Source organism: Cherax quadricarinatus, unplaced genomic scaffold (assembly GCF_038502225.1).
Source record: "Cherax quadricarinatus isolate ZL_2023a unplaced genomic scaffold, ASM3850222v1 Contig99, whole genome shotgun sequence".
Classification (NCBI taxonomy): domain Eukaryota; kingdom Metazoa; phylum Arthropoda; class Malacostraca; order Decapoda; family Parastacidae; genus Cherax; species Cherax quadricarinatus.
In genome coordinates this window covers 265085-284340 of record NW_027195125.1, presented here as the reverse complement: position 1 = coordinate 284340, position 19256 = coordinate 265085, and the positions used below count along the sequence as shown (strand labels likewise).

Here is a 19256-nt window from a genome sequence, read left to right as displayed (position 1 = left end):
AATTATAATTTACATATTACATGGTAAGTAATAAGCAAACTAGCTTCAGCACTTTTAAATAATTTGTTTGTAGATGAATGGTTCAGAGAACCGACATGTTGATAAATTAGACACACATGCAACTCTTGGGTATCTTTATTGAGGAAACGTTTTGCCACACAGTGGCTTCATCAGTCCATACAAAGGAGAATCTTGAAGAACAGAAGGAGAATGAGGTAATCAGTCCCTCAACCTTGAGTCGATGTGGTCAGTCCATCAATCTTGAATAGAATACGGCATACGTGCGGAGAAGGAGCTTATAAACCGTTGGTAGGAGAGGTGCAGCAGTCATAGGTTGTGTCTAATTTATCAACATGTCGGTTCTCTGGACCATTCATCTACAAACCTGTCAGACTCTGCAACTTCTTGGGATCTTAATACTTGGGAATTCTTCGCTTGCCTAACTCTTGGGCATGACCTACTTCCACACTGAACAAATGTGACACAACCTATGACTGCTGCACCTCTCCTACCAACGGTTTATAAGCTCCTTCTCCGCACGTATGCCGTATTCTATTCAAGATTGATGGACTGACCACATCGACTCAAGGTTGAGGGACTGATTACCTCATTCTCCTTCTGTTCTTCAAGATTCTCCTTTGTATGGACTGATGAAGCCACTGTGTGGCGAAACATTTCCTTAATAAAGATACCCAAGAGTTGCATGTGTGTCTAATTTATAAATAATTTGTAAGGAAGCCATCTGTAAACAGGTAACCACATTTATTTTAGTGGATGATGGTGGAGCAGGTGACAGGCTGCACAAGGTCCCACCTCTTTCAGCTATTTTTGTGTGGATAAGCAGCCAGCCACTGGCTCACTATCATTGTGAAGCAAGTACTGCATTTTTTTCCCCCCAGAATATACCTGCTAAAATTGGGGTGTACCTTAAATGTGGAGAACATATGGCACAATATTATAAAGAGCCCCCCCACATCTCACTTACCTTTGGTATTGCAAGCTTACCTACTATGCCCTCCCTACAACAGTTTTTCATGTTGGTCTTTGAGAGTAGAATGGTCTGAAATCAGTCACTGGAATATCACTATACAGCAGCAGCTTTCCCTCAACATTTAATAAGAAATCCAAGGGATGTTAGTAATGCAGCCTCCATGATGCTGTTAGTACTGTGAGGGATGAAGATAATACAAATTGATACAATTTAATTAATATATTTAATTTACAGATACTAAACTGTACAAAAATTAATATAATACAATGGAAAATTCAACAGTACTGCTGCACTGCTGGGAATATTAAAAGCTGAAAAATAAATGATAAAGTAGCCATCATTTTTAAATACGTATCTGACTTTTCCAGATTTAAAAATATTAAAAAATCTTAAATACTAACCAAGCATTAAATTTAAATAAACTAAACATAAAAGAGAACAAGTCAATTTTGTTATTACCCTAGTAAAGTATGAAATTCACATGTCTTCCTTTCCAATGTTTTCTTTGTTACCAAGATCGTCCCCATTTTCAGTGATGATATCTGTAGATTCAGTTGCTTGTGTTAACTCAGGTTCTGGAAGAACCACAGGAAACAAATCACCCCATGATGCTTTCTTGCTCACACTGTAACATGCTTTACCGTGTCTACGTTTTGTCACTGTCAATTCTTGGAGTGTACCATATTTTGTACATAAATGGCATATAACATGTTTTTTTTTCAGTGAAGGATTCTGTATCACTCGAGGCCACTGTTGGTCAACATCCTCATTTCGCTTTCCCCGTTTTATTATTACATAACTAAATCTGTCTTTTAGGGCATTTATTTTCCTATTAATACTAAATGGCCTATATGAGACTTCAAAGTTGCAGGGAATGTTAGTCCCATCCAAATATCGTGGACAAAATTTGTCATGTGAACATGGCGAAAAAACATATCCTGTAGGATTAGATTCACCTTCCTCATGAGCTCGCCTGCTTAATTCAAGAACATAATCCCGTGCCTCCAAAACTAACCTATATCCTGCATTTGATCCAGCTTCTACGATTAGCAAGTAACTGTGAGTTTTCCGCCAAAGTATATCTATTGTGCGAAGTCTGGCTGCTATATCTGGAAGTTCAAAAAGAGAGCGCGAACAAGTTACCAAGTCATATTTGCGAGTACTGGACATTGGCACAAACTGCTTGAAGAATGTTCCTCCAGGCCTCACATTCAAGGGATTTTTTGAGTCTCCACCTCGCAACAACTTGTCTGCCATGTTGTTCATTTCAGCACTGGAATCAACACAAACAGCTTCTTTACATGCACCGGGCCAAGTTTTATCCACTGCCCTGTCACAAAAAAATACATGTAAGTTTATTTTATCACATAGAAATTTTTTAAAATAAATAAATATATATATATATATATATATATATTTATTTTTATTTATTATCACACCGGCCGATTCCCACCAAGGCAGGGTGGCCCGAAAAAGAAAAACTTTCACCATCATTCACTCCATCACTGTCTTGCCAGAAGGGTGCTTTACACTACAGTTTTTAAACTGCAACATTAACACCCCTCCTTCAGAGTGCAGGCACTGTACTTCCCATCTCCAGGACTCAAGTCCGGCCTGCCGGTTTCCCTGAATCCCTTCATAAATGTTACTTTGCTCACACTCCAACAGCACGTCAAGTATTAAAAACCATTTGTCTCCATTCACTCCTATCAAACACGCTCACGCATGCCTGCTGGAAGTCCAAGCCCCTCGCACACAAAACCTCCTTTACCCCCTCCCTCCAACCCTTCCTAGGCCGACCCCTACCCCGCCTTCCTTCCACTACAGACTGATACACTCTTGAAGTCATTCTGTTTCGCTCCATTCTCTCTACATGTCCGAACCACCTCAACAACCCTTCCTCAGCCCTCTGGACAACAGTTTTGGTAATCCCGCACCTCCTCCTAACTTCCAAACTACGAATTCTCTGCATTATATTCACACCACACATTGCCCTCAGACATGACATCTCCACTGCCTCCAGCCTTCTCCTCGCTGCAACATTCATCACCCACGCTTCACACCCATATAAGAGCGTTGGTAAAACTATACTCTCATACATTCCCCTCTTTGCCTCCAAGGACAAAGTTCTTTGTCTCCACAGACTCCTAAGTGCACCACTCACTCTTTTTCCCTCATCAATTCTATGATTCACCTCATCTTTCATAGACCCATCCGCTGACACGTCCACTCCCAAATATCTGAATACGTTCACCTCCTCCATACTCTCTCCCTCCAATCTGATATTCAATCTTTCATCACCTAATCTTTTTGTTATCCTCATAACCTTACTCTTTCCTGTATTCACCTTTAATTTTCTTCTTTTGCACACCCTACCAAATTCATCCACCAATCTCTGCAACTTCTCTTCAGAATCTCCCAAGAGCACAGTGTCATCAGCAAAGAGCAGCTGTGACAACTCCCACTTTGTGTGTGATTCTTTATCTTTTAACTCCACGCCTCTTGCCAAGACCCTCGCATTTACTTCTCTTACAACCCCATCTATAAATATATTAAACAACCACGGTGACATCACACATCCTTGTCTAAGGCCTACTTTTACTGGGAAAAAATTTCCCTCTTTCCTACATACTCTAACTTGAGCCTCACTATCCTCGTAAAAACTCTTCACTGCTTTCAGTAACCTACCTCCTACACCATACACTTGCAACATCTGCCACATTGCCCCCCTATCCACCCTGTCATACGCCTTTTCCAAATCCATAAATGCCACAAAGACCTCTTTAGCCTTATCTAAATACTGTTCACTTATATGTTTCACTGTAAACACCTGGTCCACACACCCCCTACCTTTCCTAAAGCCTCCTTGTTCATCTGCTATCCTATTCTCCGTCTTACTCTTAATTCTTTCAATTATAACTCTACCATACACTTTACCAGGTACACTCAACAGACTTATCCCCCTATAATTTTTGCACTCTCTTTTATCCCCTTTGCCTTTATACAAAGGAACTATGCATGCTCTCTGCCAATCCCTAGGTACCTTACCCTCTTCCATACATTTATTAAATAATTGCACCAACCACTCCAAAACTATATCCCCACCTGCTTTTAACATTTCTATCTTTATCCCATCAATCCCGGCTGCCTTACCCCCTTTCATTTTACCTACTGCCTCACGAACTTCCCCCACACTCACAACTGGCTCTTCCTCACTCCTACAAGATGTTATTCCTCCTTGCCCTATACACGAAATCACAGCTTCCCTATCTTCATCAACATTTAACAATTCCTCAAAATATTCCTTCCATCTTCCCAATACCTCTAACTCTCCATTTAATAACGCTCCTCTCCTATTTTTAACTGACAAATCCATTTGTTCTCTAGGCTTTCTTAACTTGTTAATCTCACTCCAAAACTTTTTCTTATTTTCAACAAAATTTGTTGATAACATCTCACCCACTCTCTCATTTGCTCTCTTTTTACATTGCTTCACCACTCTCTTAACTTCTCTCTTTTTCTCCATATACTCTTCCCTCCTTGCATCACTTCTACTTTGTAAAAACTTCTCATATGCTAACTTTTTCTCCCTTACTACTCTCTTTACATCATCATTCCACCAATCGCTCCTCTTCCCTCCTGCACCCACTTTCCTGTAACCACAAACTTCTGCTGAACACTCTAACACTACATTTTTAAACCTACCCCATACCTCTTCGACCCCATTGCCTATGCTCTCATTAGCCCATCTATCCTCCAATAGCTGTTTATATCTTACCCTAACTGCCTCCTCTTTTAGTTTATAAACCTTCACCTCTCTCTTCCCTGATGCTTCTATTCTCCTTGTATCCCATCTACCTTTTACTCTCAGTGTAGCTACAACTAGAAAGTGATCTGATATATCTGTGGCCCCTCTATAAACATGTACATCCTGAAGTCTACTCAACAGTCTTTTATCTACCAATACATAATCCAACAAACTACTGTCATTTCTCCCTACATCATATCGTGTATACTTATTTATCCTCTTTTTCTTAAAATATGTATTACCTATAACTAAACCCCTTTCTATACAAAGTTCAATCAAAGGGCTCCCATTATCATTTACACCTGGCACCCCAAACTTACCTACCACACCCTCTCTAAAAGTTTCTCCTACTTTAGCATTCAAGTCCCCTACCACAATTACTCTCTCACTTGGTTCAAAGGCTCCTATACATTCACTTAACATCTCCCAAAATCTCTCTCTCTCCTCTGCATTCCTCTCTTCTCCAGGTGCATACACGCTTATTATGACCCACTTCTCGCATCCAACCTTTACTTTAATCCACATAATTCTTGAATTTACACATTCATATTCTCTTTTCTCCTTCCATAACTGATCATTTAACATTACTGCTACCCCTTCCTTTGCTCTAACTCTCTCAGATACTCCAGATTTAATCCCATTTATTTCCCCCCACTGAAACTCTCCTACCCCCTTCAGCTTTGTTTCGCTTAGGGCCAGGACATCCAACTTCTTTTCATTCATAACATCAGCAATCATCTGTTTCTTGTCATCCGCACTACATCCACGCACATTTAAGCAACCCAGTTTTATAAAGTTTTTCTTCTTCTCTTTTTTAGTAATTGTATACAGGAGAAGGGGTTACTAGCCCATTGCTCCCGGCATTTTAGTCGCCTCATACGACACGCATGGCTTACGGAGGAAAGATTCTTTTCCACTTCCCCATGGACAATAGAAGAAATAAAAAAGAACAAGAGCTATTTAGAAAAAGGAGAAAAACCTAGATGTATGTATATATATATATGCATGTGCGTGTCTGTGAAGTGTGACCAAAGTGTAAGTAGGAGTAGCAAGATATCCCTGTTATCTTAGCGTGTTTATGAGACAGAAAAAGAAACCAGCAATCCTACCATCATGCAAAACAGTTACAGGTTTTTGTTTCACAGTCATCTGGCAGGACGGTAGTACTTCCCTGGGTGGTTGCTGTCTACCAACCTACTACCTATATTGTAATAATTGTATAAATAATATCAGTGCATTCAGCAGCACACATTAAACCCGCCAGCTGACGTGTATTGGACACGTGATGTGATTGTTTATCCTCTAATATCAGCAAAAACAGAACATTTCCACAACTCTGAACTCAATTTCAAGTTATTTTCTGTACTAAAATCCATCAAAGTCATTTGTGTAATACATCTTCTATTTTATCAAATGAGACCAAGAAACAGTGAATGCTACTATAAAAAACATATGAAAATACACCAAAAATTTGCTGTTTTAATCAAAAACACAGTTGCACTTTGTTTTTTTCTCAAGCATTGCCTGCTGCAGGATTTGTTTTATATAGTGCACACTTATCACATAGATGCATTCTCTCATGTTTAGGCCCAATATCAAAAGCAAAATTGTTTAATTATTAATATATATATATATATATATATATATATATATATATATATATATACACACACACACACACACACACACACACACACACACACACACACACACACACACACACACACACACACACACACACACACACACACACACACACAATAAGATCACAGTAAACAGGTGATTTTAGAATATGCAAAACAACCACTCTGAAAGAATAAGAAATTCCAAGCGCTTTCGTGACTACTCACATTATCAAAGAACTATGATAGTTCCTTGATAATGTGAGTAGTCACGAAAGCGCTTGGAATTTCTTATTCTTTCAGAGTGGTTGTTTTGCATATGTATATATATATATATATATATATATATATATATATATATATATATATATATATATATATATATATATATATGTATATATATATACAGTGGACCCCCGGTTAACGATTTTAATCCGTGCAAGAGGGCTCATCGTTATGCGAAATAATCGTTATGCGAATGAATTTTCCCCATAAGAAATAATGGAAATCAAATTAATCCGTGCAAGACGCCCAAAAGTATGAAAAAAATTTTTTTTTACCACATGAAATGTTAATTTTAATACACACAAACTGAAAAAGGCATGCACAATTAAATGACACTTACTTTTATTGAAGATCTGGTGATGATTGATGGGATGGGAGGAGGGGAGAGCATTATCTTCTTACTGTTTAGAAGGGGAATCCCCTTCCATTACGACTTGAGGTAGCAAGTCCTTTTCCGGGGTTACTTCCCTTCTTCTTTTAATGCCACTAGGACCAGCTTGAGAGTCACTGGACCTCTGTCGCACAACAAATCTGTCCATAGAGCTCTGTACCTCCCGTTCCTTTACGATTTGTCTAAAATGGGCCACAACATTGTCATTGAAATAGTCACCAGCACGGCTTGCAACAGCTGTGTCAGGGTGATTTTCATCTATAAAGGTTTGCAGTTCAACCCACTGTGCACACATTTCCTTAATCTTTGAAGTAGGCACAATGGATTCCACAACTGGCATAGGCTTCTCAGGGTTAGCCCCAAACCCTTCAAAATCTTTCTTAATTTCCATACTAATTCTCACCCTTTTTACCACAGGGTTGGCACTAGAAGCTTTCTTGGGGCCCATGGTCACTTATTTTCCAGAAACAGCACCGAAAACACTGTAATAATACGAAATATTCCGAGTGTATGCTTGGATGTTACCGCGGAGGCTGGCTGGTAAACAATGGGACGGCCGGCACATGTGAGGCTGGCTGAGGGCACATTGGACGCGTCTCGGACGAAAATCGGTAAGCGGGTTTTTAATCGGTATGCGCGGCAAAAATTTTGCGATAAAAGTAATCGGTATGCGGAAAAATCGCTATGTGATGCCATCGTTATGCGGGGGTCCACTGTATATATATTTATATATTTTTTGCTGATGATACTGTGCTTATGGGAGATTTTAAAGAAAAATTGCAAAGGTTAGTGGATGAGTTTGAGAATGTGTGTAAAGGTAGAAAGTTGAAAGTGAACATAGAAAAGAGTAAGATGATGAGGGTATCAAATGATTTAGATAAAGAAAAATTGGATATCAAATTGGGGAGGAGGAGTATGGAAGAAGTGAATGTTTTCAGATACTTGGGAGTTGACGTGTCGGCGGATGGATTTATGAAGGATGAGGTTAATCATAGAATTGATGAGGGAAAAAAGGTGAGTGGTGCGTTGAGGTATATGTGGAGTCAAAAAACGTTATCTATGGAGACAAAGAAGGGAATGTATGTAAGTATAGTAGTACCAACACTCTTATATGGATGTGAAGATCGCCGAGCTCTCAGTAGTAGTAACCAGTTACCAGTAACCAGTGTACCAGTAGATGACTCACTACCAACCGTCTCTGCGTGAATCACTGGCTGTATTCATATTGTTGCTGACCTAGCAGGATTTCAAGCGCCCCCTCGCCCATGGGCACTCTCAGTCGGTCTAGCCAAGGGGCAGAGAGAGGCAGGTTCGGCTGTGGCGCCTTCCACATACTTTCAGTTACAATATACGTACTTCCAGCCTACGTGAGTATTCTTTACCCAATCCACGTGTTCGAACCCCACATGATACTGGAAATGGGAAGTACAATGCCTGCACTTTAAAGGAGGGGTTTGGGATATTGGCAGTTTGGAGGGATATGTTGTGTATCTTTATACGTATATGCTTCTAAACTGTTGTATTCTGAGCACCTCTGCAAAAGCAGTGATAATGTGTGAGTGTGGTGAAAGTGTTGAATGATGATGAAAGTATTTTCTTTTTTGGGGATTTTCTTTCTTTTTTGGGTCACCCTGCCTCGGTGGGAGACGGCCGACTTGTTGAAAAAAAAAAAAAAAAAATATATATATATATATACAGTGGACCCTCAACCAGCGATGGCTTCGATTAACGATAAATCTGACTAGCAATTCATTTAAACGCAAAAATTTTGCCTCGACTAGCGCTTAAAAATCCGACCAGCGCTTTTCGTTCCGTACCATACGCATCCACTTTGGCCCGAGCGCGCCTCACTTGTCCCTTTGGTGCCAGTGTTTACAAGCCAGCCAGCCACCGCGGTCGCTTCCAAACATACAACTGGAACACTTCATATTATCACAGCCTTTTTAGTGATTGCACCTGCAAAATAAGTCACCATGGGCCCCAAGAAAGCTTCTAGTGCCAACCCTACAGCAAAAAGGGTGAAAATAACTATGGAGATGAAGAAAGAGATCATTGATAAATATGAAAGTGGAGTGCGTATCTCTGAGCTGGTCAGGTTGTATAATAAACCCCAATCAACCATCGCTACTATTGTGGGCAAGAAAACGGCAATCAAGGAAGCTGTTCTTGCCAAAGGTGCAACTATGTTTTCGAAACTGAGATCGCAAGTGATAGAAGATGTTGAGAGACTTTTATTGGTGTGGATAAATGAGAAACAGATAGCAGGAGACAGCATCTCTCAAGCGATCATATGTGAAAAGGCTAGGAAGTTGCATGACAATTTAATTAAAAAAATGCCAGCAACTAGTGATGTGAGTGAATTTAAGGCCAGCAAAGGTTGGTTTGAGAGATTTAAGAAGCGTAGTGGCATTCATAGTGTGATAAGGCATAGTGAGGCTGCCAGTTCGGACCACAAAGCGGCTGAAAAATAAGTGCAGGACTTCAAGGAGTACATAGACAGTGAAGGACCGAAACCTGAACAAGTGTTTAATTGTGACGAAACAGGCCTGTTTTGGAAGAAAATGCCAAGCAGGACATACATTACTCAGGAGGAAAAGGCACTTCCAGGACATAAGCCTATGAAAGACAGGCTTACTTTGTTGATGTGTGCCAATGCTAGTGGTGATTGCAAAGTGAAGCCTTTATTGGTGTATCACTCTGAAACCCCCAGAGTATTCAGGAAAAACAATGTTCTCAAGGCTAATTTGTGTGTGCTGTGGAGGGCAAACAGAAAGGCATGGGTCACTAGGGACTTTTTCTATGACTGGTTACACCATGCATTTGCCCCCGATGTGAAAAATTACCTAATCGAAAAGAAATTAGACCTTAAGTGCCTCCTGGTATTAGACAATGCCCCTGGTCATCCTACAGATGTGGCAGAGCGACTTTCTAGGGACATGAGCTTCATTAAGGTGAAGTTTTTGCCTCCTAATACCACTCCTCTCCTGCAGCCCATGGACCAGCAGGTTATTTCCAACTTCAAGAAACTGTACACAAAAGCTATGTTTGAAAGGTGCTTTGTAGTGACCTCAGAAACTCAACTGACTCTAAGAGAGTTTTGGAAAGATCATTTTACCATCCTCAATTGTGTAAACATTATAGGTAAGGCTTGGGAGGAAGTGACTAAGAGGACATTGAACTCTGCTTGGAAAAAACTGTGGCCAGAATGTGTAGACAAAAGGGATTTGGAAGGGTTTGAGGCTAACCCTGAGAATCCTATGCCAGTTGAGAAATCCATTGTGGCATTGGGGAAGTCCTTTGGGTTGGAGGTTAGTGGGGAGGATGTGGAAGAGTTGGTGGTGGAGGACAGTGAAGAACTAACCACTGATGAGCTGCTAGATCATCTTGAACAGCAAGAGGGCAGACCTGAGGAAACTGCTTCGGAGGAGGGGAGAGAGAAATTGAAGAAGTTGCCTACTTCTAAGATTAAGGAAATCTGTGCAATGTGGCTTAAAGTGCAAAGCTTTATGGATGATAATCACCCTGACACAGCTACTGCAAGCCGTGTTGGCAACCTGTACACTGACAATGTTGTGAACCACTTTAGGAAAGTCATAAAGGAACGAGAGGTACAGGCCTCTATGGACAGATATGTTGTGCGACAGAAGTCCAGTGACTCTGAAGCTGGTCCTAGTGGCATTAAAAGAACAAGGGAAGTAACCCCAGAAAAAGACTTGCTGCCTCAAGTGCTAATGGAAGGGGATTCCCCTTCTAAACAGTAAGAAGATAACGCTCTCCCCTCCTCCCATCCCATCAATCATCACCAGATCTTCAATAAAGGTAAGTGTCATGTAACTGTGCATGTAATCTTCAGTTTGTGTGTATTAAAATTAATATTTCATGTGGTAAAATTTTTGTTTTTTCAATACTTTTGGGTGTCTTGCACGGATTAATTTGATTTCCATTATTTCTTATGGGGAAAATTAACTTGACTAACGATTATTTTGACTAACAATGAGCTCTCAGGAACGGATTAATATCGCTGGTTGAGGGTCCACTGTATATATATATATAGGTTTCCCCTCTCATTAATGTAGATTTCTGTGTTATTTCACTTCTGTGCAAGACCCTATTTCTACCAGGAATTCGCTATATGCAGCAAAAATTCACTCTTATGCGATTGGAGTGGGTTGTCTCTGTGCTTTTTCATTTATATGTGATCACCCAATACAGACCCACTTGATTTTTTTTTTTTTTTACCAATTTCTCATTAAATATCAATAAAGTGATTTATATGAGCATTCATAAAGCAGACCTTGTTTAGCAGTGTTCTTCACAGCACTGGCATAAACAGTTAATTTGTTCTTTCATATTTAATCTCTGTTAGTTTTTCATGAACAGTAGACCACTACTTTTCACACCTTCATTACTGCATTTCTGCCGGTTTAGGATTCATTTTTTGTATCTATTTCCATCTTTTGTTCCAGAGGGTAACCACCCATTGCAATCACTATCTTTTCCTTTTTCATTTCTATCAGTCTAGTTTTGATATATGAATTATTCGTACTTTGCATTTATGCATGCACTGAGAGCTCATATTTGTTTGGTTAAGATTCGTCGAGAACCAAAGATTTTATATTTACGTTTTTATTAAGGCTGAGTTATTAACAGCATTATTTCCTGTTAGTTTGAAACCAAATGCATTCATATTTTGTATACAACCGCTCTCTATATATGTATAGTGCTCACATTTATTTGAAAGATTTTTTTTTTTTTTCAACAAGTCGGCCGTCTCCCACCGAGGCAGGGTGACCCAAAAAAGAAAGAAAAAATCCCCAAAATGAAAATGCTTTCATCATTATTCAACACTTTCACCTCACTCACATATAATCACTGTTTTTACAGAAGTGCTCAGAATACAACAGTTTAGAAGCATATACATATAAAGATACACAACATATCCCTCCAAACTGCCAATATCTCAAACCCCTCCTTTAGAGTGCAGGCATCGTACTTCCCATTTCCAGGACTCAAGTCCGGCTTGCTGGAAGTCCAAGCCCCTCGCCCACAAAACCTCCTTTACCCCCTCCCTCCAACCTTTTTGAGGACGACCCCTACCCCACCTTCCTTCCCCTACAGATTTATACGCTCTCCATGTCATTCTACTTTGATCCATTCTCTCTAAATGACCAAACCACCTCAACAACCCCTCTTTAGCTTTCTGACTAATACTTTTATTAACTCCACACTCCAAATTTTCTGCATAATATTCACACCACACACTGCCCTTAGACAGGACATCTCCACTGCCTCCTCGCTGCAGCATTTACAACCCAAGCTTCACACCCATATAAGAGTGCTGGTACTACTATACTTTCATACATTCCCTTCTTTGCCTATATAGATAACGTTTTTTGTCTCCACATATACCTCAATGCACCACTCGCCTTTTTTCCTTCATCAATTCTATGATTAACCTCATCCTTCATAAATCCATCCGCTGACACGTCAACTCCCAAATATCTGAAAACATTCACTTCTTCCATACTCCTCCTCTCCAATTTGATATCCAATTTTTCTTTATCTAAATCATTTGATACCCTCATCACCTTACTTTTCTCTATGTTCACTTTCAACTTTCAACAGATTTAATAGTTGAAAACCACAAGTAACCAAAAGATGTTGAATTCTCACTGTCTTGAGAGACAGTGGTGGGGTGGCTGCTTCGCTCAGACCCACCATCCCTCACCCTTGACCCACCTACTCTGATAGTCACTATTTTTTTATCACCTTGCTTTGTCTCTGGATATTAACTATGGCTAAAAAAAAAGGAATACTAGTAATACTGGAGGTGTTAAAAAAGGAATAAGTGTCAAAGTCTGAGCATTTTTAAAATAAAAACAGGAAAATTGTGTGGTGAAGATAAATAGCCTCGGGCATTGTATTAGCCATGTCAAATGTTTCTGGAAGGAGCATGTCCATTTTCTATGGAAGGAATATATGGTAACCGTGTCAAACATGCTTCTCTCAAGAGCCTTACTTTCTTTTTTCAATAAGTCGGCCATTTTGGGTAAATATCTTAATTATTTTATAATGGTCTTGATGGCACACGTGTGCATAACAAGTATATTTTATCAATTTAACCTTGGATAACCCATTTTAGTCAAACACTGTACATATGTTTAAGGGTCTAAAGTTCACTACATCCAACTAGACCTAGAAGAGAAACATGAACCCTCTCCAAACTTTTCTTGATCAACAAGAATCAACATCTGCAATATAAATTATCAAAAACTTTAATAATACAGCTAGCCCTCCACTTTTGAGAGCTTCGAACATTCGCAAATGCTCAGCTGCATTATTTGTTATTAAACCATAACATGTATATACGTACAAAATTTTATGGTGTTTTCATGTGTTTTATGATTGTTCGTGGTTCAACAGGTTAAGGAAGCAGTATTGTTAGGTTAAATAAATGCTTTTATTATATTTCCCTACAATATATTTGCGCATCAAAGCATTCGCGAACGTTACAGTACAGTATTATTATATTTCCCTACATCATATTTGCGCACCAAACATACGCAAATTTTTAAGATTCATGAGGTTCTTGATCCCCTAACCATCGCGAATGTGGAGGGCCTCCTGTATTGATGATTTAAGAATTAAAAAACTAGTATGGCATTTTTTCAAGGTGTCATGGCACATAACTCAATTCTTCCAATAAGTTATTCACAAAACCCATCACGTTTTTTCACACGTACCTCTGTTTTTCTGGAACCTAGCTGGTGCAAAAGGTGGGTGTCTACTGTTATCTATAAGGATTAAAAGACTCAACTTTTCCTTCCCGAAACCTTGTTTCTCTCAAAGGATTTTGTTCTTCCTAGGTGTGTGATTAATCTCTCTTAATCCCTATATTTATATCCCTTTCCTGCCAGTATTTCAACTCATGATGTGTACTTACCACATGCTAGAGCCGACCCCAGACCCAAAATCCAGCAAGTGGACAGGACAGAACTCCGGATCCCGTTTCTTAATCTCCCGCAGTAGTTTTGTTAATGAAGCGAAGTCTGGAGCTAAACGTGCAACAACATATGCAGCTGACCTGTAATAATCAAAGGTGGTGTTTTGAAAGCACAAAGTTTGAAAGATTTCAGAGAGGGAACTTAATGTACATAGAAATAATAAAGCTCTACCTTTGCAAATTAAAACTAAGCTTCTAAATACTAAAATAAGTAAGTAAATGAGCATGTATAAATAGACAGTAATTACAAATACAGTACATGTGAGCAAGGCAATAAAGTGGTATTAGGATATTTATTAAGGAGATGTTTCACTCACCAGGGATTTTTCACTCCACTAGAGAGAAATAAAGCATTTTTTTAACAACATCCTTTTACCAGTATATTACTATACAGTCTATAAGAACACAGAATAGTTCATTCCTAATAATACTTGAGCATAATGCCCTATGCAATTACTTAAGTTATTAAAATATGTGTACCACACTGCATAATTCACTATAATGTACATTATGCAAGATTATTAAGAGCAGCTTGATGCAATTGAAAATCAACACCACAGCTGGATACTGCTTGCTGAACATGGGACATATCCTATTTATAATTTTATATGCCTCTGACCTTAAATATTTGGAGTAAACATGATAATAACCCTTACTTGTACTCATTATAGTCGATAGCTTTCCACTTATAAGTTTCTCTCTTCATTTTCTCATACACCTTAGATCTTCTCGAGTCTAATAACCGTTTCCTTTCTTCCTCTACCAGTCCAGGAGACATTGGGTCAATAGTCTCTGCAAAATAAGACAATAACATTCATTTTTTTTTTTCAACAAACCGGCCGTATCCCACCAAGGCAGGGTGGCCCAAAAAAGAAAAACGAAAGTTTCTCTTTTTAAATTTAGTAATTTATAGGGGAGAAGGGGTTACTAGCCCCTTGCTCCCGGCATTTCAGTCGCCTCTTACAACACGCATGGCTTACGGAGGAAGAATTCTGTTCCACTTCCCCATGGAGATAAGAGGAAATAAACAAGAACTAGAAAGAAAATAGAAGAAAACCCAGAGGGGTGTGTATATACTTGTATATGCTTGTATATGTATGGACATGTATATGCTTGTACATGTATGTGTAGTGTGACCTAAGTGTAAGGAGAAGTAGCAAGATATACCTGAAATCTTGCATGTTTATGAGACAGAAAAAAGGACACCAGCAATCCTACCATCATGTAAAACAATTACAGGCTTTCATTTTACACTCACTTGGCAGGACGGTAGTACCTCCCTGAGCGGTTGCTGTCTACCAACCTACTACCTAGGAATAACATTCATATCATTATAATTAAAGTTTTGGGAGGATGACATCTGATTAATCTAATTCCTCTGAGAGCATTATCTACCAATGTATTTTTCAATTCACTCTCCAATACTAAAGGAGCAATGATCTGACAAAAGTTTTGTGTATGACAATATCAGAACAAAAATAGTTACACTGTTGCTAATTTCATCAATGAAAATAAGAGTAGAGTATCTACTATTTGTATGTCATGTCCTGGTCATTGGAAAGGTGCTCAAAGGAAAGGTGAAGAGAACATCCAAGAGATCCAGAAGGTATAACTTCACAGGAAAGGACTATTTTAAAGTAAGGGCCCACCACCTGCAACTACAATCAAATAAGCTATGCAGGATGCCTGCCAGCCTCTGCTAAACATTTTATTGGCATAAATATTGCTTAATCTAGGTAGTAGGTTGGTAGACAGCAACCGCCCAGGGAGGTACTACCGTCCTGCCAAGTGAGTGTAAAACGAAAGCCTGTAATTGTTTTACATGATGGTAGGATTGCTGGTGTCCTTTTTTTCTGTCTCATAAACATGCAAGATTTCAGGTACGTCTTGCTACTTCTACTTACACTTAGGTCACACATGCATGTACAAGCATATATATGTATATATACACATCCCTCTGGGTTTTCTTCTATTTTCTTTCTAGTTCTTGTTGTTGTTTATTTCCTCTTATCTACATGGGGAAGTGGAACAGAATTCTTCCTCCGTAAGCCATGCGTGTTGTAAGAGGCGACTAAAATGCCAGGAGCAAGGGGCTAGTAACCCCTTCTCCCGTATAAATTACTAAATTTAAAAAGAGAAACTTTCGTTTTTCTTTTTGGGCCACCCTGCCTTGGTGGGATACGGCCGGTTTGTTGAAAAAAAAAAAAAAAAAAATATTGCTTAACAATGTACACATTGTCACCAGTCACACACTGGTGGTCCTTTAACTTGGTGATCACATGGTTGCAACACAGGCTCTTATTAGAAGTCTTGTTCAACTTAAAGGAATTTAGTTGGGGTTCTTGAGAAAATTAACAAGTTACATACTGAAGGATGTACAGTACACTGTACAGGCTCAAAGCATAAATTCTTGTGTAATATGCTTTACCATGTGGAAATATCAGCAAAATTCAGAGATGTTGATAATGGGAATAAAATAAAAAAATTGTAAAAGTTCATAATAAAAACTAAATAAAAGATTTTAACTCTTTCATCCTTTCTAACACAGATTTACCTTACTGACACCAATGTCACTCATGTAGAGTTATGTTACAGATATCAATGTTGCTTACATAGACTTAAGTTTAAAACATAGCTCCTTAAATATGCTGATAGCAGTCAATTCCTGGAGGCCACATGAATCTTGATATTGAAGATGACAGGAAATTTCCCATGTCAGAATTATTGAAATTTTGGGTACAGTATTTTAAGTTTCCCATATACAGTACAATAATATTTTTCAGCATAATTCCATGGAAGGTTTGGCTCTTTCATTTTATTTTTGACCATGTCTCTTTAACCCTTTAACTGTGAATGATGTATATTTACAAAGAGGACATTTCTGTGGATGTTGTACTGTACATCAGTATACATTGCAGAACAAGCCATATGGGAATGGAAATCTTTAGCTCTAGATCTTTCCCACTTTTGTGCATCATCAGGAGCTATGCAATGTTCCGCATCAGAGGCTACCGAGGAAAATTAAGGCACACGGAATAGGAGGAGAAATTTTTTCCTGGGTAGAGGCATGGTTGACAGATAGGCAGCAGAATTTGCATCAATGGGGACAAATCAGAGTGGGGGGCACATCAAGAATGGTGTTCCACAAGGGTCAGTGTTAGGCCATTTGTTGTTCACAATTTATATAAACGACACTGATGAGGGAATAAACAGCGACATAAGCAAGTTTGCTGATGACACCAAAGTAGGTCACCTAATTCATTCTAACGAGGACATTAGAGCACTCCAGCAAGATTTGAATAGACTGATGCAGTGGTCAGAGAAGTGGCAGATGCAGTTTAATATAGACAAATGCAAAGTTCTAAACACTGGACAAAAAAATAACCATGCCACATATAAACTAAATAGTGTAGATCTTAATATTACTGAATGCAAAAAAGGATTTAAGAGTTCTGGTTAGCAGTAATCTAAAACCAAGACAACAGTGCATATGTGTGCACAATAAAGCGAACAGAATCCGTGGCTTCATATCAGAGAGCATAAATAATAGGAGTCCTCAGGCCGTTCTTCAACTCTATATTTCTTTGGTTAGGCCTCATTTAGATTATGCCGTACAGTTCTGGTCGCTGTATTACAGAATGGATATAAGTACACGTGAAAACGTACAAAGGAGAATGACAAAGTTGATCGCACGTATCAGAAATCTTCCCCATGATGACAGACTGAGGGCCCTGAATCTGCACTCTCTAGAAAGGCGTAGAATTAGGGGGGATGTGACTGAGGTGTATAAATGGAAAACAGGAACAAACAAAGGGAATGTAAATAGCGTGCTAAAATGATCTAGATAAGACAGGACACGCAGCAATGTTTTTAAGTAACAAAAAATCAGATTCATGAAGGATATAGGAAAGCACTATTTTGGTAACAGAGTTGTGGATGAATGGAACTCCGGAGTACCGTCATAGAAGCTAAGACATTGTGTAGTTTTAAAAATAGGCTAGACAAATACATGAGTGGGTGTGGGTGGATGTGAGCTGAACCTGATTAGCTTGTGATAAAAGGTCTTATGCCGTGCTCTTTCCTTAAGTGGATGTGACCTGACCTGACTAGGTGGGTCACTGGTTTAAGCCAGGAGGTGACTTGGACCTGCCTCACATCAGCCATTAGGCCTGCTGCAGTGTTCCTTATTTCTTATGTTCTTATGTTGCAAGACAGTTGTAGTTACCATGGAATTATACTGAAACACATTACTGGACTATACATGAGAAACTTAAAATTGGGTAACCAAAATTTCAATAATTCTGACGTGAAATTTCCTGTCACCTTCAATATCAAGATTCATGAGGCCTCCAGGAACCTAAGGCTAGCAAATTCTGGGGTTGAACTATTGTTTAATTATTGTTCTGTATAGAAGATTTCAAATTAAATGCTAATCTTCACTACAGACTGAATTGGCAGCACTCCTAATCGAAGAATATGTAAGACATTTTAAACCTTTGTAACAAGAACTTAAAATATGATTTACTTAACTACTACATACCTTCTTGTTTGACTGTTTCAACAACTTCAGCAAGTTTTTCCTTGTACTCATTTTCCTCCATCGGTGGATGTCTCGAGTTAATATAAGATGATAGCTTCTGTGCATCCTGTTCTAAATTTTTTTGAGGAAAACCTGAAATAATTTAAGATGAATAAAATATCTTGCATGCATTATGCTTGAGGGAAATGGTATAATATGCCAACACAATGGAAAAAAGAATTGCAGTACAGTATGATACCATCATTTATTGCTAACATTTCACCTGCACAGTGGGTTTTATCGAATCACAAACAGATTAACGTGGTGGTGGTGGTGGTGGAGGAGGAGGAGGAGGAGGAGGAGGAGGAGGAGTAGGAGGAGGAGGAGGAGGAGGAGGAGGAGGAGGAGGAGGAGGAGGAGGAGGAGGAGGAGGAGGGAGGAGGAGGGAGGAGGAGGGAGGAGGAGGGAGGAGGAGGGAGGAGGAGGGAGGAGGAGGGAGGAGGAGGAGGAGGAGGAGGGAGGAGGAGGGAGGAGGAGGGAGGAGGAGGAGGAGGGAGGAGGAGGGAGGAGGAGGGAGGAGGAGGGAGGAGGAGGAGGGAGGAGGAGGGAGGAGGAGGGAGGAGGAGGAGGAGGGAGG

The 19256-nt window shown here is 39.4% G+C and overlaps 1 protein-coding gene across 3 annotated transcripts in view; it reads right to left on the bottom strand.

Moving 5' to 3' along the window:
- Positions 1 to 1195: 1195 nt before the first annotated feature.
- The window catches only part of LOC128695585 (ribosome assembly protein METTL17, mitochondrial), a 66293-nt gene continuing 48232 nt past the window's right edge, over positions 1196 to 19256 (bottom strand). For 2 of the 3 annotated variants that reach the window (XM_053786289.2, XM_053786286.2), the window contains 4 exons: positions 18641 to 18772; positions 14757 to 14892; positions 14041 to 14181; positions 1196 to 2321 (listed from right to left, as the gene is read on the bottom strand). In XM_053786289.2, the coding sequence (XP_053642264.2) occupies positions 1469 to 2321; positions 14041 to 14181; positions 14757 to 14892; positions 18641 to 18772 (1262 nt within the window). In that variant the 3' untranslated portion in view covers positions 1196 to 1468. The remainder of the gene's footprint in view (positions 2322 to 14040; positions 14182 to 14756; positions 14893 to 18640; positions 18773 to 19256) is intronic. The other variant, XM_053786290.2, reaches the window with a different exon arrangement.